We start from the raw sequence: 24,618 nt of genomic DNA on the forward strand, positions 1-24,618 counted from the left end.
TGAAACATCTTCAAAGAAAAACAAGAAAGTCCAGTTGCTTTGTAACAAAGCACCTCTGGGAATTTGGTGGACAGGGATAATATAACCAACACTGATAAGGAAGGCATTTTTGCTACTTTCCCTAATGAATCCAGATGGAGTAATGCTCATAAATATTGATACTAGTGTAAAATCAATATACTTTCTTTCACAACATTCTAGGGTTTTTTTAATGCAAAAAACATTAAAGGAGTATTATGTATCCAAGCAACCTATTTTTTCCCTTGTGTATTTGTGTGTGTGTACAGAGTATTCCTATAATGTTGGCTTAACGCTAATATTGGTGATGAACATTTGTATAACTCACCTTTGATGGATGATGTTCCTGCCAAACATTAATGTAGCTCACTTAGATTAATCAAAAAGCCAAATGAATAGGATTTATACAAAACCCATTTCATGGTTTTAGGGCCTTATTTTTTTTAAAAAAATCCTACTTTAAAAAATTCCTTTGGATCGCCTTCAGGGCCAGGATTATAGGAAAGAGTGTTACTTTTTTAACTCCTTAGTGGGCTGCAGTTCTGATCCTGGCTGTTTCCCCATGGGGTGGAGAATGAAGAACTCACAAATGTCATCCCAATCTACTTGCTGTGGGTCTAACATCCCTCTGCCTTGCAGGGGAATCAAGCACTGTTGTTTCTCCATCTGTACCAGGAGGGGTTAGTGACGGTCAGTGGCATACCGTGCAACTTCATTATTATAACAAGGTAGGCACAAACATTTTTGTGTTGTGGTGGTTTTCCTCTTCACTCTGGTTGCATTTATAGCACAAGTTGTCTTCCATGTGCTCAGTCCTCTTTGTCCCCAGGAAACCTCCCAAATTCTTTTATCACACAGAAAATGACTAGCCTTCAATGTTGTACTAACCTATGTTTTGTTAGACAAACCACTGACACACAATGAGAACTCCTCATTTGACTACATTTTCATTTGGGTACAAATGAAAATGGCTGGGTCCACACAACACACAAAAGCAAAATGATGACTTAGCAGATGTGTGAACCCAAGCCAGGTCTACCTTCTCAAGCAGAGCCTGAAGTATTCTGTGTAAAAACATTGATAAAAATAAGTCAGATTGGTTTGGGCCAATGCTAGCATGGAAAATTACTTGTATGTCTTTTTGGCACTATGAATTCCACAGGAGACAGTGAGATGTAAACGAGATAAGTAAATATAGTAAATAGTTGGTAAATGTACAAATTACAAATGGGCACAATGCTACAAAGAAAACCATAGCACTCTGTCAAATTCTTCCCCACTGGCACTTTCTGCATTTATTCCAGGCCAATGATGGTGAATCTTTTGGGCTTAATGTGTCTAAAAATCAGAAAATGCCTAACTTAATTCTGCAAGCTTGTCTCTCATGTATATGCACATACACAGACACACACATCCCCGAACAAAGGGACGAAAGGTGATCAAAATTTAATGATTTATTTTTTATTATTATTTATGACTTATTAAGAGCCATGGTGACCAAGTGGTTAGAAAGCAGTATTGCAGGCTAATTCACTGCTCACAGCCAAGAGTTCGATCCTGACCGGCTTAAGGTTGACTCAGCCCTCTATCCTTCCAAGGTTGGTAAAATGAGGACCCCGATTGTTGAAGTCAATATGCTTGCTCTGTAAACCATTTAAAGAGGGTTGTAAAACACTAACAAGTGGTATATAAGTCTATTGCGATTTTAAAAGACGCTGAATTACTTCCTGAATGTTTTTATTGTTTCTGTTTTCTTTTTCTTTTTTTGTATTTTTTTTCTTTTTTGTGTATTAAAGCAAGAAAGAGAGAATAGAGATTTTTCATTCCCATGAGAATGGAAACCATTCTACTTTTTTTTTGAAACTTGACACCACACTGAATGATTAAACAAATATGACAACATCTCTTTCTATGGAATATGAAGAAACACCAAGTGTAGGGTTATTAATTAATTTTTTTAAAGTAGAAATGTATAATCTAGCTCAGGGGTCTTCAAAGTTGGCCCTTTTATGACTTGTGGACTTCAACTCCCAGAATTCCTCAGCCAGGCATGCTGGCTGAGGAATTCTGGGAGTTGAAGTCCACAAGTCATAAAAGGGCCAACTTTGAAGACCCCTGATCTAGCTGAATTCTCAGTTAGAATAGTATTATGGAGTGCACCTTAATCCAGATGAAATGTAATGTTGGTATTAAGGCAATACCTATTCAGCCTTGCTTTATCATTTCAGCCCAAAATAAACTCTCTGGGTTCGGTGCAAGGGCCTTCCACAGACAAAGTGGCCATTCTAACAGTGGACAAATGTGATACATCTCTGGCACTACAGTTTGGCAATGAGATTGGGAACTATTCCTGCGCAGCAGAGGGAGTACAGTCCAGTTCCAAAAAGTGAGTCTTTTGTATTTTCAGCTAAAGTAAAAAGGTGCTGAGTCCATTTCCCTGTCCTGTGCTGTCCTCTTTTTTCCTTTACATCTTTTTTTTCACAGCTTCACTGTAGTTCATGCTCAAGTGGGCCCTGGAAAAGGGAAAAGAGGAAGCTCCATATAATGGTTTATAATATGCTGTAATTTCTGCAGGATGAGACATGTTTTCACCGTTTCTCATATGATGCCTGTTCTCTGCAAGCAGTTATTCTGCCCTTGCTTAACTAAAGAAGCTTGCAAAGCAGCTGCAACTAAGTTTTGGTAACCTTGTCTTGTACTGCTTTTCCACACCTGCCAAGGGGAAAAAAACATTGCTATTCTGCCAGGCAGATGATCTTGAAACTTCCTGTTTGATGACGCAATGGACTTGCTTGGCCTTGAACACTTAAGCTGGTTGAGAAAAAGGGCTAAGGGATGTCCAGTGAGGGTTTTTGACAGAAAACGTCAGTTCTTCACACACTGCTTAACTAACTTATGGAATTTATCACAAGACATTATGGTAGCCACTAATGTGGATGATTTGACAATGGGAATCAGATAAAAGAAGTGGTCTGTCAAGGGTTATCTATCCTGAGGATTTCAGCATCATCACAGTGACAAAATTTGCATGCCGCAAATGGAAGCTGGAAATTGGAATTTATTTATCAAATTTTTAGGCCACCCAATTGTTAACAATTGTTAGTGGCAGGAGAGGAATATATCTCCATCTCCATCTTATAAGCACTCCAGAAGCAGCTGGCTGGTTGCTGTATACTCAATAAAGATGGGCAGTAGCCTCTTCATATAGTTTAGTTTTTTGCTATGTGGATTCCATCTTTCAGTAAGCATTAGCAGACAAAACAAAACTGCTGATTGACCACATTTTTCCATTTTGGTCTTAAATGTAACATTGCAGAAACAGATTTACTGTATGATGTCTTTGTAGCATTATAGTGTGTGTGTGTGTGTGTGTGTGTGTGTGTGTGTGTGTGTGTGTAACAACTGTTACAAATACTACTCTCAGAGTTGTTGTTTTTTCCTCCAGATCTCTGGACCTTACAGGACCTTTGCTGCTTGGTGGGGTCCCCAATCTGCCTGAAAATTTCCCAGTGGAGCACAGAGAGTTTGTGGGCTGTATGAGAGACTTGTACATTGATAGTAAACACATTGACCTGGCTTCCTATATCGCAAACAATGGGACCTCCATAGGTAAGGTCAACTGTTTAAACATCCTTGATACATGATCTTTCCTCTTCCACATCTTCTCTTTTTTTCCATTCTAGTATCACAAATATTTGGATTAAAAATTTTTGGAATAAAGAAACAACGTGATTTGCCAAGTCATCATCTTAGACCACAGCAGTGTTAGCTGACTTCTCTCACTGAGAATTCTGGCACAAGAAAAGTTGATCAAATGGCAAAAAACACTGAATCTTATCCGGACATCTAGTGTGAATTGCACCTTTTCCATTATGAATGTCTTGGAAATCACATACTTCAGGAATGTATTGCCAGCTCAGTCCTTAGGTTTCTACCTTAGAGGTCTCTGCTGCTTGATTGCAGTATGTCTACCCTAAATACAATTAAGTCTAGATCCTTCCCACTGGAAAAAGATACTATTTCACACCAGGGATTTTTGATAACAGGAGTTATTTCTGCCTATGTATCATCAAGCTGAAAATTTCCAAAGCATGTTTTCATAGTCTAGAAAAGTTGGGAATGAAGGCTGAAAGAGAAATTATTCCATGTTAATTGTTTAGTCCTTTGTATCCACCTGTGCTGTTCCTCTCTCATATCTGCAGGTTGTCATGCTAAGCACTCCTTCTGTGATTCAAATCCTTGCAAGAACAGTGGCACCTGTATTGTGGGTTGGTCTTCTTTTATCTGTGAGTGTCCCATAGGCTTTGGAGGCAAGGACTGCAGGCATGGTGAGTATAATGCAGAGAAGCTGAATGGACAACTGAGCATAGGAGAAGATATTTTGAGCTTTAATGGGAATATAAACCAGTAGATAGGGCCCCAAGAAAGGAAGGAGATGACAGGGTGACCAACCGCTGAGTTTTCAGAGAAAGATAGCTAATAGTGTTCTTGAAATCAGCCAAAACATAATTGGAAATGGCTTTGTTGAATATTTTCAACAAAGTTGAAAGTTGAAGTTCCAAGGGAATGTTTCATGATCACAGTTAGTCTTCTATAAATTGCTACATGTTTCATCAATAGAGTCTATACAGAAAACCTTATCTATTGAATTCCCAGTTAGTTTTGTGAAAGTTGGAATTCCTACTCTATCTGGACTCATTCTTTGAACTCCTAGTGAGAACTTTGGATAGAAAAGACTTCTACCTTCCCATCACCTCAGTTCATCAATGAAAGCTTACAAGTGGCCATTGGCAGCCTTCTATAGCATTAGACCAGGGGTGTCAAACTCAGTTTCATTGAGGGCAGCATCAGCATTATGGTTGCCCTCAAAGGGCCAGGTGGGCATGGCTGGGTGGGCATGGCCAGTTTGACATGGCCAGCTCGTCGCTCACATGGATGTGCACCTGTGAGGGGGGGGGCAGGCAAGGCTGGGAGGGGAGATCCGGAAGTCTCCAGTGGAGGAAGGTGAGACCAAGGTGAGCACCAAAGCCTCGTCCACCAGAGGAGCCTCACCATCCCCCAGATGTGAGGCTGAAAGGGGGGGCCCTGGCCTGCCGGGCAGCAGACAGGACCTGGCCCATGGGACGAAAGGTGGGCAGATGGGAGTGCAGGGTGGCACAAGCTGAGCATTGGTGGGGACCGGCTCCAGGTCACCCTCTCTGCCATATGGCATGGCTGGAGAGGGGGAAAATGGGACTCCCAGTGAACAGGGAGACAGCGAGACAGGAGCATGGGGAGGCATGAGCTGAGTGTCAGCAGGGGCAATCTCCCAGCCACGCTTACCTCTTCCTCGAGGCTGCTGCTGCTGCCAGTGCCATTCATGGGATGAGGCAAGGCAAGACCAGAAGAGGAGAGGCCGGGCAAGGAGAGGCCAAGGGTGGCAAGTTGAGGTGAGGCAAGGCTGGACAAGGAGAAGAGAGGTTGGATGTGACAAAGAGAGGCCGGCCAAGCAGAGGAGAGGCCAGGCATGATATGGCCAGGCTGGGCAAAGCAGGGCTGGGTGAGGAGAGGCCAGGAGTGACAAGGTGAGGTGAGATGAGGCAAGGCTGGGTGTGATGAGGAGAAACCGGGTGTGGCGAGCTGAGGCTGGGTGTGACGAGGCAAAGTGAGGCCATGTAAAGGAAAGGAGAGGCAGGATGTGACAAGGTGAAGCCGGGTGAGGTGAGAAGAGGCTGGGTGTGACGTGAGGCTGGGCGAGGAGAGGAAAGACCAGAAGTGACGAGGAGAGGCCAGGTGTGACGATGCGAGGCCAGGAGGGGTAGGGCAAGGCCAGGTGGGGTTGGGTGAGATGAGCTGGGCAAGGCAAACGAACTGCAGCTGCTTCCGTGCACTGCCTCCTATGAGCGCCCATGGGGAGCGCCCAGCAAGACTGGGGTGGGCCAGGGCTGAGGCAGCAGAAGCCGGCCCCTTGCCATTTCCAGGACAGCCCTGTGAGCCAGGTCTAACCACGTCGCAGGCCAGATCTGGCCTGTGGGCTTGAGTTTGACATGTGTTCTGTACCAGCCTGCTACCGGCCCTGCAACAAAAGCAGGGACGACCCCTTTACAAACGGCAAGAGGCTGGAATAACGTCTGCCACATTTATTACTACAAAAACAAACAAGACACGAACCAAGATACAGGAGCTTTGAAACACTATCCAAGCGGTTGCTTTCAGCAAACCAGCCCTCCCCACACATTCCCTTTATAAAGAGTTCAGGGCGTGGCTTCTCTCTCCCTCCTTCCGAGAAGCCCCAATGCCTTCCTCTGTTTACTCCTACTTGACTGCCTCCTGCGTCGGGCGTCCTTGAACAGGGCCAGCTGTGGGTCATCTTCATCCACACTGTCAGGCTCACACAGCTGGGTCTCCATAGTGACCAAGTGGGAGGGGCCTGCCTGAGGGCAATCATCAGCAAGATCTTCAACCCCCTCAGCAAGGTCTTCAACACCCCCGTCCTCCTCTGAGTCGTCCGACCCAACTGCCGAACCCACAGGCTGACCCTGAATCACAACAACATGTTTGCATTAGACACTCATAAAGGATTTCATTTTGAAACTGGAAGAAAGCACAATTCAACCTATGTGCTCTTTCCTATAGGCCAAATAGGCACGTGGTAGTTTACTTAGGTATTCATAAGCATGCTCAAAATATAAAATAAAAAGAATCTCAGTCATTTGAAACTGTGCAATCTAAAGTTCTAAAAGCATTTTTGTAGGTTTTCAAATACATTCCCCATGACTTTGCCTTTCTACAAATAGCGGACAGATCAGTTTATTTCTTACTTGTTTCATACATCTATTTTTTATTTATTTAAACATTCCTATCCTGCCTATCATATATATATATATATATATATATATAATTCTAAGCAATTATATAATTCTATCATTTTTACAGTAATTTGCCATTTGAATAAATTTAAACACATATGTTTTTTAAAAAAAGTATTTTCTCCCAAAACACATAGTCTGAATGTATTTTCTCTCAAGATTTCTGAACATATTTCATCTTAAAATATGCATTTTATATGCAATTTGGTATGTATTTTGAGCTAAGAACTACATTTCAAAACGCAAAGGTGTGAAATCTGAGAGGTTAACAGTGTTCCAATCTGTTTGCATGTTAATTGGAAATGTGCCAATCTGTTGGTTGTTTTAAAATGCAAATTGAACAAAACCTTGGGCATCTGCATTTCATACTCCTCAGTTCCTGCTACAGGCGCTTGGGCATTTTACGTAAGATTATATTTCCAGCCTCATGTAGATAATTATGATATAAATGTCTCTGAAATGAAGGTAAAGAAATTGTAACAGTAAAAGTAGGGACTTCAAGCTTCCCCCCATCTTCAGCTTCTTTCTGCTTCACTGAATTTCAGCATCTTCTATCATCTTTTTCTCTAGCTATGCATCATCCTCACCATTTCCATGGCAACAGCATCCTTTTCTGGGACTTCAGGAATGAAGTTAAGATTTCTACACCTTGGTATATGGGCCTAGCATTCCGGACACGCCAGGCAAATGGAGTGTTACTTCAGGCAAATGCTGGGCAGTACACCACCATACTCTGTCAGGTATCTACAATCTAGCTGCTCTGGATCTGTGTTGCTATAAAACCTTGCATCAGATGTTCTGCAAGGCAATCATACCTGGTTTTTTAAAAAAAATAAAACTGAGTTCTTTTGATGTATCAGATTTGGAACAAGTATAGCAGCAATAGTTCTCTTATGTAATAGAACACTGGGACCCCACAGATTTGTAATATCCTGTTTGATGGCACTGTTCTATTTAGTGTCAGAGTAGAAAGACTTATTCTTAACTAGAAGAACTCACCATCAGCTTGTAGAGCATTTTGTGAAGAATTATGTGGAGTGCCTGAACTGTCGTAGCCTTACTCAACAGAATTTGCTCTGTGCTGACTATACCATATCTTTAGCTGGATTCCGGCCTGCTCTCCTTCATGGTGAACAGGGGACCTGGACGCACTGCCAAGATCCTTCTGGATCAAATGCAATTGAATGATGGAGTATGGCACGACCTCCAATTTCATCTACAAGATGCTCGAAGTAGCCATGAGGCACGTTACATTATCACTCTCAGTCTGGATTTTGGATTCTACCAGGTAAGCTTTGAGGCTGAAGGGCAAAGTATCCATGCTGGGAGAAAAACTATCTAGATCAGGACTGGCATTCTTCCCTGTAGTTCTATATTTTCACTCCTCCAACAGTGTTTTTGACAAATTCAGGACCCTCGGTTTGACAATTAATTCTCTTTCTGTCTAACTATTTTGGATTGAAGCTGATATCCTTGTTTTAGTCCACACTTTTCTTGGTGGCATTGGAGGAAATTTTGTTACCATAGTTTCACAGGGTATAGATGATAAGGAACTAAAAGATTAACTCATAGATGCAAATAAACAGTGGTGATCATGTAACGTTCCTATTCTTGTATTTCTTTTCTAAAGGATACTGTGGCCATTGGCAATGAGCTTCAAGGCCTGAAGGTGAAACATCTCCATGTTGGGGGAATCCTAGTGTCTGGTAAAGTGCATCATGGTTTCAAAGGCTGCATCCAGGTGAGTTCCAGCACATTTCCAAATGTCAAGTTTTCTCCATTTTTTAATCTTTTAATTCAGAGATGAGCAGCATTCACTTAAAGAAACTAAAACCCCTTCAACAGCCAAAGATAACAATTACCGTAAGTCATAGATTCTTCTTTCTTTCTTTCTTTCTTTCTTTCTTTCTTTCTTTCTTTCTTTCTTTCTTTCTTTCTTTCTTTCTTTCTTTCCTTCCTTCCTTCCTTTCTTTCTTTCTTTTCTTTCTTTCTTTCTTTTAAAATGGCCATGAGTCTCAGTAGACTTTTCTGCTTCACAATAATTAAGATCTCTGCATAATCAGAAGACCCTGAGAACATTTTGTAAAAATTACTCGGTAGTTTTTCCACCCACTTGCCCCCACTTGGAAATGTTGACTAAATCATCCATTACAATGGAGAGCAAAAAGTCAGAAGAAAGTGTTCTTGGTAGGCTATGCTAGCCTAAATAATCCAAAAAAAATCTGAAGTTCTTTCCATTAAAATCCAAACCTTTTGGTGCAAACCTGAGCTTTATTTTCCTTTTTTCATTTCGGTTTCAGGGAATTCACCTAGGTGACACAGCCATGGGAAATGCACTGCCCAAGCCCAGTAGCACTGTGAACGTAGAGGCAGGATGTTCTGTGCCCAATTCTTGTGAATCCAACCCTTGTCCTGTGAACAGTATATGCCAGGATCAGTGGCAAAGCTACTCTTGTGAATGCAAACCAGGTAGGAAAGGGATAAGCAGCCTAGACTGCAAATCTTGTTTTAGTCTTTTATTTCCCCTTTTTCCCCTTGTTCCATTCTGTTTGGTTTTATGGTCCTTTTCTGTACTGTATATTCTGTATTGTGTATTTTTGTATCCTCCTCTTTCCTTTCATTGCTGTTCCCTAAAATTCTCCTTGTGCCCAGATGAAAGCCACCCATCTCTACCCAAAAGAGTAGGCAAAAAGAGCTTATTCCACAGTGGAATTTTCTTCTAAATGTGGACATACAATAGTTTCAGAATGTTGGCTTTTGACAAAAATTTACCAGTAATTACAGAGAATCAAGGACGAGGATTGGGGTAGGTAGCATTAAGGAAATATCTGCTTAGTTTTGAATGTGTGATCATGCCCCTCCTTTTGGTCATCTCCCAATAATTTCATTTCCCCATGATTTTTACATGACACCTAGCCATCCTGAAATTAGAATGAATATTCAGTTCAGTGATCAAATCAGCCAAAATATGCAAATTAAACAAGTTTAGATAATATTCCTATTGTGCCTTTGGCTTTTCTTGTGTGTAATTAAAGGCTGGGAAAAGAATGGGAAAAGAGAATTGAGGTTGCAACACCCTGTTGTGACCCACTTTAATAAAATTCAGGCTTTGTTCATGTTGTCCTCTTTAAAAACCTTTTATTGTGGGGCTGTGAGGCATTAACGTTGTGACGTGGGTGTCGGTATTTTATTCTAGGATATTATGGTGGGAGTTGTCTGGATGCCTGTCAGCTGAACCCCTGCAAGAACAAGTCAGTGTGTAAGCGAAAGCCAGGTGCTCCCCATGGTTATATCTGTGAGTGTGGAGAAAATCACTTTGGGCAGTATTGTGAGCACAGGTGAGATCAAGGACAGTTTGTGGGTTTTAGCCTCTTATGGATCTAAGAAATGTTATTCTCATGTTTAGATAGAATTTTCCTGCTCTGGGGACTCTGTGTCACTAGCAGTTAAGAGCAGAATGATGGGGAAATTAGCCTCTGATCATAACATTTTCTGTCTGGGTGTCTTTTTGCTTCTCATCTAACACCTGACTCAGATAACATTTAACACAATCAATTTGCACATTGAAAGCTTTGTTGCAGCTGTGTCCTGAAATTTGCAAAATCAGAAGAGTCTCAAGCTATTCATAGTTAGGGGTCTGTGCTCAGCTTAATGGGTCCTGCGGTAAACACTGGATATTATGACATGATGTAGAAGTTAAATACAAGTGAGGTGGACTGCTATAAAAATCAAACAAATAGATAAATGAAGGAAGACGATAATAGTTTTCGTGTAAAATAGAAATCCTTAAACTTCTATAAACCTTTGGTTAAAAAAAAAGGTTTCCTGCATTTGATAGTGTACCACCTAGCCAGTATTTTCAGTGTGGTTAATTAGTAAAAAAAAAAAAAAGACACGATGACAGGCTGTAAGGAAGGCAAACCTGTCTGCATTTTATCATCCTTCATTGCCTTCTTGCCCAGTTGTCACAAGCAAAATTAAGTGATTGTTTTGAGAATAGTTGTCTTTCTTGGGTGATTTTTTAGTTTAATGGAAGGATGGGGAGAAAGTTGGGAATACTAATGAAAAATAATAAAAACCGATGACATATGTCTTTATTCATGCTGAATATACTCAGTTATCTGAAAAAGAAATTTTGCGTTCTGGGAGCCATCCCTTGGGGTTGCCTTTCATGCCATTTCCAGTCACTGAATAGACCATATCCCCAATTTCCATTGACCCAGAGACAGAGCAAGGAGTACATGGTTGCTGTTATTTGCTGCTTTGTCAAATGTCTGCATTTTGTGTTGGGAACAAAAACAATGCTTTGAGCGAGACTGAAGCATTTTCCCTAAGAATGCTTGCTTAGTGCTATTATTTGTCCAGTGTTCTGTTGCTTCTGCACCATTCTAATAATAATAATAATAATAATAATAATAATAATAATAATAATAATAATAATAATAATAATAATAATAATAATAAAAATTAATAATAATAAATTAATAATAATAATAATAATAAATTAATAATAAAATAATAATAATAATAATAATAATAATAATAATAATAATAATAATAATAATAATAATAATAATATCAAGAACAGTTGCATTATATTGTGGGTTCCACAGTGATCCTATCAGTAGTGAGACACATGCAACTAATGGGAATTAATGTCATTATGACATTATGACATCACAAAGATAATTCTGGATTGGACAGATATTTTTGTTCTGTTAACATACACTCATAAAAATGCCTAAGGCAGGGGTTCTCAATTTAGGTTGCAACGCATAAAGGTCATGAGTAAATGTGAGAAGAAGTTGCAGATATTTTTGTGCTTGCACATGCAGTGCTGCATCATTTTCAGAAGTCGCTCCCAATTTTCCTAGAGAAGCCCACAGTAAAATCACGATTTTTTTTACAGTTGCTTCTATAAAAAGCAAATATCAGTCCAAAATAAATATGGATGGGTACAGGAGTGTCTCAAAAATCCAGATTTTAGGAACTATGAGAAGCTAAGCAAGCTCTCTCTTCAAATATGTTTTGAATTTTAATTGCTTTTAAAAATTTTAATGAAAAATATTTTATAAAAGTGTAAAGTTCTGTCCTTGGTTCATCTGAGACATCAGATTCAGTTATTAGAAAAGTATAGAGGTAATCCTTGTTTAGCTGGGATTTGTTTAGTGACCTTTCACAGGTTTACAATGCTGTTGAAAAATTAAAAGTATGTGACCAATCCTCACATTTATAACCTTCACAGGTCTGTAAAAGCAAATAAAAGCTGAAGTAAGACCATAAACACAGTTGCAGTTTCACTTTGCAACTCCTTCGTTTAACAACCAAGTTGCTGGTCCCAACTATAGTTGCTAAATGAGGACTACCTGCATTCTTTTCTTGTCCAATCCTAGTTCACCCCCATCACTAGGTTTATTCACGTGATCAGAAGTGTCACACAAAGACACTTATTTTACACGATCATAGAACCACATTGTTTGAGGACTCCTGGCCTAAACAGAGCATTTTTGTGATTGCTTCCCTCCCCCTCAAACAAATGCATAAAGGGAGGGTTTTTCCACAAACCCTGGCATTCCAGAAGCTTGCCAAAGTACAATGCCCATAGCAATTAAAAATTTAAATTTATAAAATATGCCATCGCAAACATATCATGATATGGTATATTTCCACTTGCTGCAAGACCAACAATGAACTAGTGCCCTGGATGCAAATATCCATCCACCTGACTTTTTTCCCTGCAGGATGGATCAACAGTGTCCCAAGGGCTGGTGGGGGAATCCAACATGTGGGCCCTGCAACTGCGATGCGGCCAAGGGATTTGACCCGGACTGTAATAAAACCAACGGGCAATGTCATTGTAAGGTGAGGGGAGAGATATGCCTGTTCTGGGACTCTCTGCCATCGATAGATTCTGATGCAATATATGATTCACTCGCCTGTCCCCTGCAGTATTGCCTTTCATCTCCATTCTTGGCTCTTCATTCTCCTTTCCTTCATACCTGGCTTTGGGGTCTACATCTTTCCCTGATGTCTACTTTCCGTTTCTTCTCTGCTCTCCTTTCAGAACCCATCTGGGCTCTGCTCACTGGGTTCTTGTCCATCTTCCTTTCTTCCTTCTTCTCCCAGCCTGTCTTTCTGCCACGTCAGCACACTACTCCTTGTCCTCAGTCCAAAGTTGCAGGACTCAGAAAAGAGGTCTAAACGGGTTGAGTTCCTGTGGGAATTAATCCTTAGGGAAATGGATTTTCATTCTGATGCCTCAAAATAGGGATGGAGGGGGAAGAGCCATAGCAGAAGATAAAAGCACTGTAGGAGCTCCAAAGGGACCGACTTTTTTTTTTTTTGGTAATGTAAGAAGAATCTGTCTGTGCTGCTTTTTATCTTCCTAATCTTACTGGTTGGATTAGCTCTCATGACCTTTCTAATAATGGCCCTCTTTTTATCCCACCAGGCCTCCCCATTTCTCCTGCTGTTTCACTAGGCTCCTTGTTTTGGCCCTTTCCCCCCTGCCTGCAGTCTTGTCAGTCCTTCTCCCCTACTGCTCCTCCTCCTATGACCCAGCTCTCTAACCACCTACCCTGCCCCTCTCCCTTCTTCCAATAGGAATTCCATTACCACCCTAAAGGGACTGACACCTGCCTGCCTTGTGACTGCTATCCCGTTGGCTCTTCCTCACGGTCCTGTGATCAGGAAATGGGCCAGTGTCACTGTCGGCCAGGTGTGATTGGCCGACAATGCAACAGTTGTGATAATCCTTTTGCAGAGGTGACTCCCAGTGGCTGCCGGGGTGAGTGTGCGCTGAAGATGGATAGATAGATAGATAGATAGATAGATAGATAGATAGATAGATAGATAGATAGATAGATAGATAGATAGATAGATAGATAGATAGATAGATAGATGATAGAACAGACAGACAGACAGACAGACAGACAGACAGACAGAATATTGCAGTGAGGTCATGGGTAGAAGCCTTCTTTCTGCCTATCAAACAGGACAATTTACCAAATCAGTAGTTTGCCTCTGCATTGCTATACTTTTTATGGAACAAGAAATTGAACATCTAACATTATGACCTAAAGGACAGAAATCCACATCAGTGGAAAGAGGACTGAGACCTAGTAGTTGGTAGAGGTCTCTAGAAGGAACAATGTGTAGTTCCTTTCTTCTTATGCGCCAATGGCTCTGGCACATATAAATAGTAGATTCACACAAACTATCTTAGAACAGTTCTTCACAAGGACAGCTTTAGTCATTCTGCTTAAAATTAAATCCTAGAATGAAAGGGTTAGAAGCAATCTTAGAGATCAGCTATTCCCTTTTAGGTCTAAAATATCTGATGTATTGTCTTTAGTTTTTCTGGAAACCAGACCTCATAATTAATATATGTGAAGACAATTTTCACATTGTCAGAAAAAAAAGAAACACATTACAAAAAAGAAGAATTGTCATTCGCCCAGAATTGCTGCAGAGTCAGGTGGCCTCAAATTTGGAAAAAAAACACAAATAAAAATACATTTATGGACATACATATAACCTAACTGATACAACTGACATTAAAATACAAGGTATTTTATTTTAATGGGAAAAAATGTAATAAGATGTGTGAGTACTGGGTGTGTATTAATGAAGGGCTTTGAGACCCCTTCCTACTCTCCATTCTTTGGGAATCTTTAAAATACAGAATAACAGAATTGAAAGGGACCTTGGAGTTCTTCTATCTAATCCCTTGCTCAAGCAGTAAACCTTATACCATTTCAGACAAATCACTGTCCAATCTCTTTTTTAAAAAAAAAACCTCCAAGGATGGAGCACCCACAACTTCTGGAGGCAAGCCATTCCACTAATTATTTGTTCTCACTCCCAGGACATTTCTCTTTAATTTTAGGTTGGATGTCTCTTTGCTAAGCTTCCATACATTACTTCTTGTCTTGCCCTCAGATGCTTTGGAGAATAGGTTGACTCCTCTCTGAGGACAGCTCCTCAAATATTGGAAGATTGCTAACATGTCACACACACACACACACACACACACACACAGAGTCTTTCTCTTCATTAGACTAGTAAATAGACTAATAATGTGCACTGGCCAGCTCTTCAGCTGGGGCAAAGGTTAGAAACGGATCACTCTCTACATGTAGCTCAATTATAACTTCAAATAGTCTCAGCATAGTCAAGATAATGGATGCTGGAGATGGAGTTCGGCCCTATTTAGAGGCTACAAGTTCCATGCTTCTAAAATGGGAATGATTTCAAATAGAAGACTGGTTTTTCTAAAACATAGACAGGTATTCTAGCTATGTATTTTCAATAAAGATAACACAGAACACTGTAGCGAATCAGTAGATTTGTTGTCTGAGGCCAAATTACAGAAAAATCAGCTTTTGTTATATGTCTCTCTTTAAAAATAACTATTTTTAACCATTTCCCCAACCATTTCCTCAAATTTGTTTGTATTAGAGGTTGTTTTCATCCTTCAGTTCACTTACTATATATGTTCTAGCTGCAAGAAATACATACATACAAAATTTATGTTTCTATACATTGTGCCAAAGTAGAACACATTAGCTTTTTTTGCATCCTTATCCATATTCAATTTATTCTAAAACTTTCCCAACAAATTTGGATTTAATCATAAGTTCTCCATACAGGCCTAAAACCTGGGTTCTTAATATTTTTACTGTCTAAGTTCCAATACTTGCTTTACCATTATGCATTGCTAAAAACACCTGAAATGTTGCACATTCCTCTTTTTTCTCTCTCAATATAACATAAGTTGGTTTTGAAGAGGCTTTCCTGTTGTCTGCCTGTCCCTGCCTTGTGAGAGACCTTTCATGGAATACTATTCTATGGATCACAACTTATTTGCTTTCCATGTTTCATTCCACAGTAATGTATGATGCTTGTCCTAAGTCTCTGAAAGCTGGAGTATGGTGGCCTCAAACCAAGTTCGGCCTGGCGGCTATACTGCCTTGCCCAAAAGGTTCACTAGGTAAGTGTTCTCCTGTTGTAATAAAGTTTATGGACAGAAGAGCTCTATCCCATTGGATTTCAGCTTTGTCAAGGAACTACACATTCCTTTTTCACTAAGGCATTCCATGTCTTTCTTCTTTCCACTCTTCTTTCAGCAGTGGCCGGATTGTCAGCAATTAATATTCTTAATATAGGTTTGAAGACCTTGGAGTTTGTGAAGTAAAGCCGAAGGTGTTTTCCTGGCAATCCACAGCAGGAAACCAAGAACTCTATTATTCAGGCAGCAAATAGCTTAGAGTTAGTCCATCTAGAATACTAACTTCTCCTTTATTTATTTATTTGATTGATTGTTATAATCAATGGTACCATACTGTTGATTATGAACCCATCCTAAATCTCTCAGGGATTCAAGTTAACTAATAGTTTAATAATCTCTCAATAGTAGAGGTTCTTCTACTGGAACTACCTTTCTTCTCTTACCTTACTGGTGATGGTGATAGCAGTACAAAGGGAGCCAACTAGGGCTACTGCAACCTTCAAGCTCTAGTCTAGTACACGGTAGGCAAGGAAGCTTCTAAAAAACTTTGTTCTGAGAAGCAGAGAGTGAGATGGCAATAGCCATCCAAGCCCTTATTAAAGCCACTGCACCAGTCAAGGTTGCCATTAGCAAGGAAGAATGGTGGTAAAAGGATTTATTCGTGGGAGGCCTCTAGGTTTTTTTTATGTCCCTGCTCTTACTATTGGCAACCTGATGCCATCTTGACCTCTGAATGAGTCCAAATTTTTACACGAGTTAATTTGGGGCTTGGGCCTGTGCTTGGAAGTGATCCTTTACCAATTGTCTTCCTTTTGTTCTTAGCCATAATGTGCGGGAATAGGAATAGCACTTAAAACTTATGTACTGCTTCGTAGTGCTTTACAGCACTCTCTAACAGGTTTACAGAGTCAGCATATTGTCCTAAACAATCTGGGTCCTCAGATTATTGACCTCAGAAGGATGGAAGGCTGAGTCAACCTTCAGCCCATCACAATCGAACTACTGGCAGTGAGCTGAGTTAGCCTACAATACTGCATTCTAACCACTTCACCATCACAGCTCCTGGGCTGCAATTAATTGGGAAATTGGACAACACACTGTATGCATTCTCACATCTGGGTGTGCTGGTACTGCCTTAGGATAGCTTGGTCTGTTAATCCCAAGGACATGATATTCTGCCTCCTACTCCCGAAACACACATTCTTCAGAATGTATACCAAGAGAACAGGTAGTATATAATCACCTCGTTTAACCCCTTACTTGCTTGAATCAAAAAAAATATTTGGGAGCTGGAACCCCATGCTGGTTCACGCTACGCAATGTCACACAGAAGTCAGAATTTCCTACAGTATAGAAACCCATTCCAGGGCAGGTCATTCTTCATCAAATATATTGCTTAAAAACTTTTAATGTTGTCCCTTTTCTCCACATTTTTCTTTTGTGCAGGTTTGCGAGGTACAGGTAAGGCCTGTGACTCTCCCCTTTCCCCCCCCCCTTGCTTTGTCAGCACCGCTCTGTGTGGCTTTTCCATTCCCCGCTCCTGCCTAAGGCACCATCATATCCACATTTCCCTCAGATGCTCCACGGGCTGCTGGCTCTGTTTTGATTGCCTTCCCTGGCTCTGGTTTCCTTGTAATCCTGCCTGACCTTCAGCTTCTTTACCTTGTCACATAACACTAATCTGCAGAAAATCCCTTGTAGTCATCCGCAACCTGCTCACGCTTATTTGTAGTGCCTTGACGCTTTTTATGGACTTAGAGAAATTTTAATTGGCTGGGGAAGTCTGGAGTTCTAACTGATGGGTGTCATATTTTGGTGGTGGATGCATTTGCCCCCCCCTGCTTGCGTATGGGCTCTGGTTAAAAGAAGAGTGACATTTGGCGCTCGTTCGTTTTTTAAAAAAACGTGACGAAGAAACTAAGTAAGGCTTTCATGAGGAAGTGAACAGCTCCTATAGTATTCGCTGTCTTGATTTCAACTGGTGATCTCCTCAAGTATCTGGAATCCAGTACTTTCTTCCAGTAGCATGGTGGCTGAGGATGATCAGCTTTTTAGACTTCCACATCAATTTAGAAACCAGACTAGAGAAATCTGGTTCTTAATACTGACTTATTTCATTCAGTGCTACATGTTAGGATTTTCAGCTCTTAAGGGAGAAAGATATGTTCTATTTCTTTGAAAAGAGGGCTTTCTGAGTTTACCTGAGATCCTTTAATGACTGAACCTAAGATCCTGACCATGCAAAATAAGCTTGCTGCCACATGAAAACTTTAAGGACTCCTGAAGATAAATCAATGCAATAGTGGCGATAAATTAATGTGCCTGATTTGTTTTGTAAATAGTCTACTGAATAGTCCACTGAACAGAGTTTAAATGTGAGAGCAGAAATTCATCACTTTAAGAATATGTTTGGATCCATCATGTTTGACCCTAGCAGAACATACACATTTCAGTTTGTAAAGCAGCAAAGTGACCTGCCACATTTGGAATTAAAAAGGATTCAACTGTTCTGGTATAAATATCTTTCCCATCCACATCATTGCTGAACACACTTCTAGCACCCCTGATGGGATGGCAGATGGTGCAGATCATGCACAAAATGTTGCTGTTTCTGATACTGATTTTAGCATTAAGAATGCCAAAATGCTCCAATTAGGCACCTACGCTACTTTTGTGTAGTTATAGATAGATATAGAAGGGGTGCATGTTCTATCTTTGTGATCCTGGTGGTGTTTAAATATTCTAGAAAGCTGCATGGCCTATACCACAGATATGGAGACTTGCACCCTGCCAACAAAGAAAAAGAAGAATTCAGGCACTCTTTTGGCTAAATTCTTCATAAATATCCCACACTATTTTCATAGTTGTAATGTTGTTGTGTAAAAAGCAACTTCTAGAGATAATGATGTGGCAAGAGTAACTGGAAAAAATCATGGTAAACCTTTCTGTGCTTAACATCTTATCCTTCATATTGTCCAGTTCTATTAAGTCATTTATACTTATGGATGGAAATGTGAGGCTGCACTCACAGTATTGATATTAACATGTCATGTGCACCTGTCCTACCTGTTCAAACATTGGACTTGCTACATTCGATGGCAAAGTCTAGAATCTGGGATCGTTTTCTCCAGAACTCTGGTGATGTTGGTACTTGCAGCAGGCATTCTATTCCTGTTAAAGTGAATACAACCATTTTCAGATCTTGCCACCTGGTACAACGTGCCATGGCAGCAATAGTGGGGGAGGGGGATACAAGCACATGTAGGAAGAGATGTTGTGAGTTTGTCTAGAATGCACAAAAACACTTCCTTCTTTAAAAATCTAGACAGATTTCTAGAATTCTCTTGTTTATTTCCTGCTGAATATACTACATAATTTCTACCCTGATTTACTCATTCTTACGTTTCAGTCAAGAGAGTGTTGACCATATCTATCCCATACAATGAGCTACATCAGCAATGAAATATTGCTAACACTATTTTAACAAAACATTCCAGTCAAAGATTTGACAAATGTTCACATTTGCTATCAGTGAATGGTGTGTTTTTGAATTTCAGTAGCACTTGACATAGATCTAAATGTAAGAAAAACAGGTTTTCCTTTGGCAAGTCCAATTTCAGGAGCATACAGTTCATTCTCAAGGATACACAAATTAGAAAAAGAAAAGTAGCATTCAAAGACTGATGAAAAAAATAGCAAATAAATAATAAATGTTTATTCAGTAAACCTTCCAGAGTTTTGAAAGAAATTTTTGGAAATAGCAGGTTCACGTAACTTGATACTTTATTATTTTATTTTATTTTATTTTATTTTATTTATTTTATTTATTTTATTTATTTTATTTATTTTATTATTTTATTTTATTTTATTTTATTTTATTTTATTTTATTATTTTATTTTATTTTATTTTATTTTATTTTATTATTTTATTTTATTTATTATTTTATTTTATTTTATTTATTTTATTTTATTTTATTTTATTTATTTTATTATTTTATTATTTTATTTATTATTTTATTTTATTTTATATTTTATTTTATTTTATTATTTTATTGCCACCAAATACTTAGAAGGCATTGTGCCATATCATCTTAGACATATTATTGGTAACATGATGAATAAGTTCATTTCTCAGTACTGTAATTCTCCCAGCTTGATAATAATTAAACTCAGCATTTGGGAGAACCTCATAAAGCCTAAATTAGTGGAAATGAAATCAAAACTGCCATCATAGCGAACAACATACAGCTGGTGATGAAGTGTGTGATCTGTCAATCCTTCTCTGGATCTGTTCCCTCATTGGTTGTTCTTTAGAATTAGTGAAGTTGCCAAAATGCTATTGCCAAAACCATGCTGTTGGTCTACTGCTGTTACTTGAGCCCTGACAATCTTTTCCTGGGCAGCAACCACAGGAAAAGAGTCTTTCCAGTTACCACTTTTAAGTTGACGTTTTGTCTTGATTTAGGTGCAGCAGTTCGGTATTGTGACCAAGAGAGAGGCTGGCTGGAACCGGATCTGTTCAATTGCACTTCACCTGCTTTCAAGGAACTTTCAACATTGGTATATCTCTATCTCTTCTCCCACACACACACTTTTCTCCCCTCTCTTTCCTTATCTCCATTCACCTGTTTTCCCACACACCATGCTTTTCCAGAAATGTGGTAGTTATGTGAGATGGGCTTCTGAAAATTCAATATAAAAACAAATTAATTTAAGTAGGAAACATGAAAATCTTCCTGTAGAATCAGGGCAAAACTGGGCAAATTGGTTCTATTAGCTGTACAAGCAGTGGTTGTTAGTACAAAGAGAGCATTCAAAGTACAAAGCTTGCTTTTGAGGTTAAAAGGAATGAGGCTATAAACTGTGCCTTCTTGGGAAAACAAATTCACCGCTCAATGGAGTCCCAAAAGGCAGTTAATCTGAAATTAGGGAAGGGAAAACTGTCTCCTTGCAGAGAGGCTCTTCTATTTTTTTTTAAATAGCCAGATACTGTATTTATGTTAGATGAGGATGTTTGAGTAATAAGGGAGAATTTAGCTCCCACAATAAAATGATTGTCTATGGATACCCTTGAAAGTCTAGTATTTATATTAAGAACATACGTATCACTTGTCAGCTTAATAATACTTACTGTATTAGTGAAAGGAAAGGAAAGGGAAGCAAGAATTAATGTATTTAATAGCAATAGAGGTAGTCCTCAACTTATGACCACAATTGAGTCCAAAATTTCTGTTGTTATGTGAGACATTTGTTAAGTGAGTTTTGCCCCATTTTATGACCTTTCTTCCCACAGTTGTTAAGTGAATCACTGCTGTTTCTAGGTTAGTAACACAGTTGTTAAGTGAACCTGACTTCCTCATTGACTTTGCTTGTTAGATGGTCGCAAAAGGTGACCACATGATCCCGGGACATTGCGACTGTCATAAATAAGAGTCAGTTGCCAAGCATCTGCAACTCCTCCTAAATCCCTTTCTGAAGAATTATTTTTTATGGTTTTCAAAAAAAGGTAGTAGGAAGGCGTGGCCCATCTATCTAAAATTAGATGGTTCCAACAGGGCTATTACCAAGAAGATTCAACCACAGAGTCCTTGTTGGTTGGATTCCTTGACAGTGGAACCATCATCAAACCATCTCTCCCAAATCTTACTGGACAGAAAAGTTCAACTCTGATAATGTGGTCTCAAAGACATTCAGGCCCTGAATGATAGAAGGCTTGAAAAGTGATGACCAGCATCTCAGAAGCCAACTGATAATAAGCGCCAATGATGTATATCAGAGTCCAGATTTCAAATGCTATTCTCCTAGCTATTCCATCCATACTCTCTTCTTATTTTCTGTTCTGATAGCTGGAAAGCCTAGAGAAGAACGAAACAGAACTGAACACCATAGAAGCAAAAAAGCTGGCCCATCAACTACGAGCAGTGACAGAACAGATGGAGTCCTACTTTGGGAATGATGTTCATATTACCTACCGGCTGCTTTCCCACTTGATGGCCTTTGAGAGCAGACAGCATGGCTTTGGGCTGACTGCTACTCAGGATGCTCACTTCAATGAGGTAGGAACCCCTTTTCAGTTGTGATATTGTAAAAGTGGCACAGAATCCTATTAAGTAGGCTTTTTCCTTGAAGACCAATGTAGATATTTATGTAGAACTTTAGGAAATTGACTCCAAGAAATGCTACTGATATAGGACCTCTAGGAATGCAGAATAATGTGTCCTATCAGTTGTGCTATGTGGTTATTTCTAATGCTTTAAGAATCTTTGAGAAAGAATAGTACTTTTTTGCTTTGTATTGAAATGCGTGTGATAACATACATACATAAATAAATACTGTACATACATAAATAAATACTGTACATACATATACATATACATATACATACATATATATACACATATACATATACATATACATATACATATACATATACATATATATATATATATACACACACACACACATATATATATATATACATATATATATACATACATACATACATACATACATACTGTGTGTATATATATGCCTCCTTTGGAATGAAACCCAAAAACAATATTGATTTAGACTAGGCACCCTGACCCCAAGTTTAAATCCTTTTAAGAATAGTTTGATTTTTCATTACTTATTTGCTTTCATCTAGCAGTGGCTAGCTGGCTTTTTGCAGACTAGATCTGGTAGCTTTAGGTTTCCATCATTTCTAAAGCCTCAAGACAAATATCTATAGATGTGGATAAGGATGGCTAGGCAATTAGAAACAATTATTTAAAAACACTGTAACCTGATAGCTTGGGTTGTTGGCTTGCTTATCTGTGGGGTCTTTTTTTTAAAAGCAATTAGCCTCTTCTATCCAGTTTAAGATTATTTCAACCAATAGATATGCTATTTTTCTTTTTCCTACAAAATGATTATGTGCTAAGACCAAAAGGGATCCATTTTTCTTTTGCTTGGACAAAATGTTTTGTGCCATAAAACATTTTAAGGCTGTTTTTTTTGGTTTTTTTAACTTAACAAAATATCCAGAGGTTTATAGTGAAATGCATAGGAATGCATAGAAAGCAATGCTAGCCCCCCCTGATAAAAAAGCTGTGCTATCCTGAAAAGAACAAGCATGCCTGATCTAGATTCCTATAGAACAGGGGTAGGCAACCTTGGTTCTTTTATGACTCGTGGACTTCAGCTCCCAGAAAGATGAAGTCCACGAGTCATAAAAGAACCAAGGTTGCCTACCCCTGCTACAGAAACTCAAAGCAGTATGATTAAAGCTTCATTTTAAAAAGCTCACCAGTTGTTATTCTTCCAAGAAAGTAACTTCTAGGGACCCCATTTTACAAATTAACTGAAGAGAGAAATGGGAAATGCATACATGCAAACTTATGATATTCAACCAGATGTAAGTTCCAGAAGCCGAACTGAATTTATTTCAGTTACGTGCTCCTGGAGAGCAATGGAATGTTTTGTGTTATTGGCCTATGTGCCATTAATGTTTGAAATTTAGAAGCTTCTCAGACTTCCGGTGGCTGCGCGGCGCCGGAGACAGCCTTCCCGGGCTGCCCGCGGCTCAGCTGAGTAATTTTCACCCGAAACAGCGTCGATCAGCTGTTCGGGTGAATTTGAAGCCCCCTCCTCGGGAGAAGAGGAGGGGGTGAGGCCCCAGGTAGGGGTTGAGTTCTCCGGGGCCGCCTGAGCTTGTAGCTTGGGCGGCTGAAGGATCGAACTCCCCCGTAGCCTGGGTTGCTCCCAGCTGGTCAGCGTCTCTGCTCCGGATTTCTTGGAGCAGAGCCAGGCGTTTGCGACCACCCCTGCCTGAAGGAAGGACTATGGAATAAAAGGAGCAGGCAGAGCGGTACAAGAGGAAAAGATGAAGAGGATTATTATATTTTACTCTCGAGCTTGATGGACTTTTTTAAACTTAAAGTGAAAGTGCGTCACAAGTGAAACTAAAAGATGGCGGCTAAACCTCCCTCAAAAACTCTTCGGAGTGCTGGAACTTCTCCGACGCAACAATCATCATTGCAGGCGTTGCATCCTCCTGATGTATTGACACCGAAGGATCTACAAGATGCTCTTGAAAAACATGCCCAGGTAATTCTGGAATCAATGGGAGATAAATTTCCACGGATGGAGGAGAAATTGGAGAAATTGGAGGAGAGAATGGAAGAGAGGATGGAACAGAAGTTTAGTGTGATGAAGGTAGACATTTTGTCTTCAGTGTATAAAGTGGCTGAATGTGTGGAAGATCTGGAGGAAAAAGTGGAAGATTTGACTCAAAAGAATGCCATATTAGAAGCAAAAGTATTGGAGAATGAAGATTTAAGAGATAAAATGGACCGAGAATTGAGTCTTGCTCAATATTATCAGATGCAGTTTGCTGTTAGAATCAGAGGCTTAAAAGAGAATATTAAGGAAGATCTAAAGCAGCTGATTTCGGAGGCTCTGGAAGTGGTATTGAATCAGCCAGCATCTGAAATAAAGGGAGGCATGGATAAAGTGTTTCGTGTGAATTCATGGATTGCTAGACAGAGAAAGCTGCCTAGAGATGTGGTGGTTTATTTTGTAAAGAGGGAAATTAGAGATGAAGTTATACAAGCTGCCTATGATTCTAAAGTTGTGATTGCTGATCAAGAAGTTTTGGTTCTAAAAGAAATTCCTCCAAAGATTTTAAGGAGAAGGAAGGATTTTACATTTCTTGTGCAAGAGTTCAAACAACGAGATATAAGATTCAGATGGGAGATCCCA

The 24,618-nt window shown here is 39.6% G+C and overlaps 1 protein-coding gene across 1 annotated transcript in view; it reads left to right on the forward strand.

Annotated features, from left to right (window-relative positions):
• Nucleotides 1-24,618, forward strand: part of CELSR3 (cadherin EGF LAG seven-pass G-type receptor 3) — a gene marked incomplete at its 5' end in the record, with an annotated part of 103,329 nt that overhangs the window by 50,017 nt on the left and 28,694 nt on the right. The window contains 15 exons of the mRNA XM_081319071.1: nt 658-746; nt 2,247-2,404; nt 3,464-3,627; nt 4,221-4,346; nt 7,437-7,606; nt 7,969-8,154; nt 8,497-8,607; nt 9,167-9,335; nt 10,063-10,204; nt 12,608-12,728; nt 13,470-13,653; nt 15,757-15,858; nt 17,323-17,337; nt 20,342-20,436; nt 21,723-21,932. Of these exons, the coding sequence (XP_081175197.1) occupies nt 658-746; nt 2,247-2,404; nt 3,464-3,627; nt 4,221-4,346; nt 7,437-7,606; nt 7,969-8,154; nt 8,497-8,607; nt 9,167-9,335; nt 10,063-10,204; nt 12,608-12,728; nt 13,470-13,653; nt 15,757-15,858; nt 17,323-17,337; nt 20,342-20,436; nt 21,723-21,932 (2,042 nt within the window). The remainder of the gene's footprint in view (nt 1-657; nt 747-2,246; nt 2,405-3,463; nt 3,628-4,220; nt 4,347-7,436; nt 7,607-7,968; nt 8,155-8,496; nt 8,608-9,166; nt 9,336-10,062; nt 10,205-12,607; nt 12,729-13,469; nt 13,654-15,756; nt 15,859-17,322; nt 17,338-20,341; nt 20,437-21,722; nt 21,933-24,618) is intronic.

This window comes from Vipera berus (genome assembly GCF_964194415.1).
Source record: "Vipera berus genome assembly, chromosome: 2".
In the NCBI taxonomy this organism is placed as follows: domain Eukaryota; kingdom Metazoa; phylum Chordata; class Lepidosauria; order Squamata; family Viperidae; genus Vipera; species Vipera berus.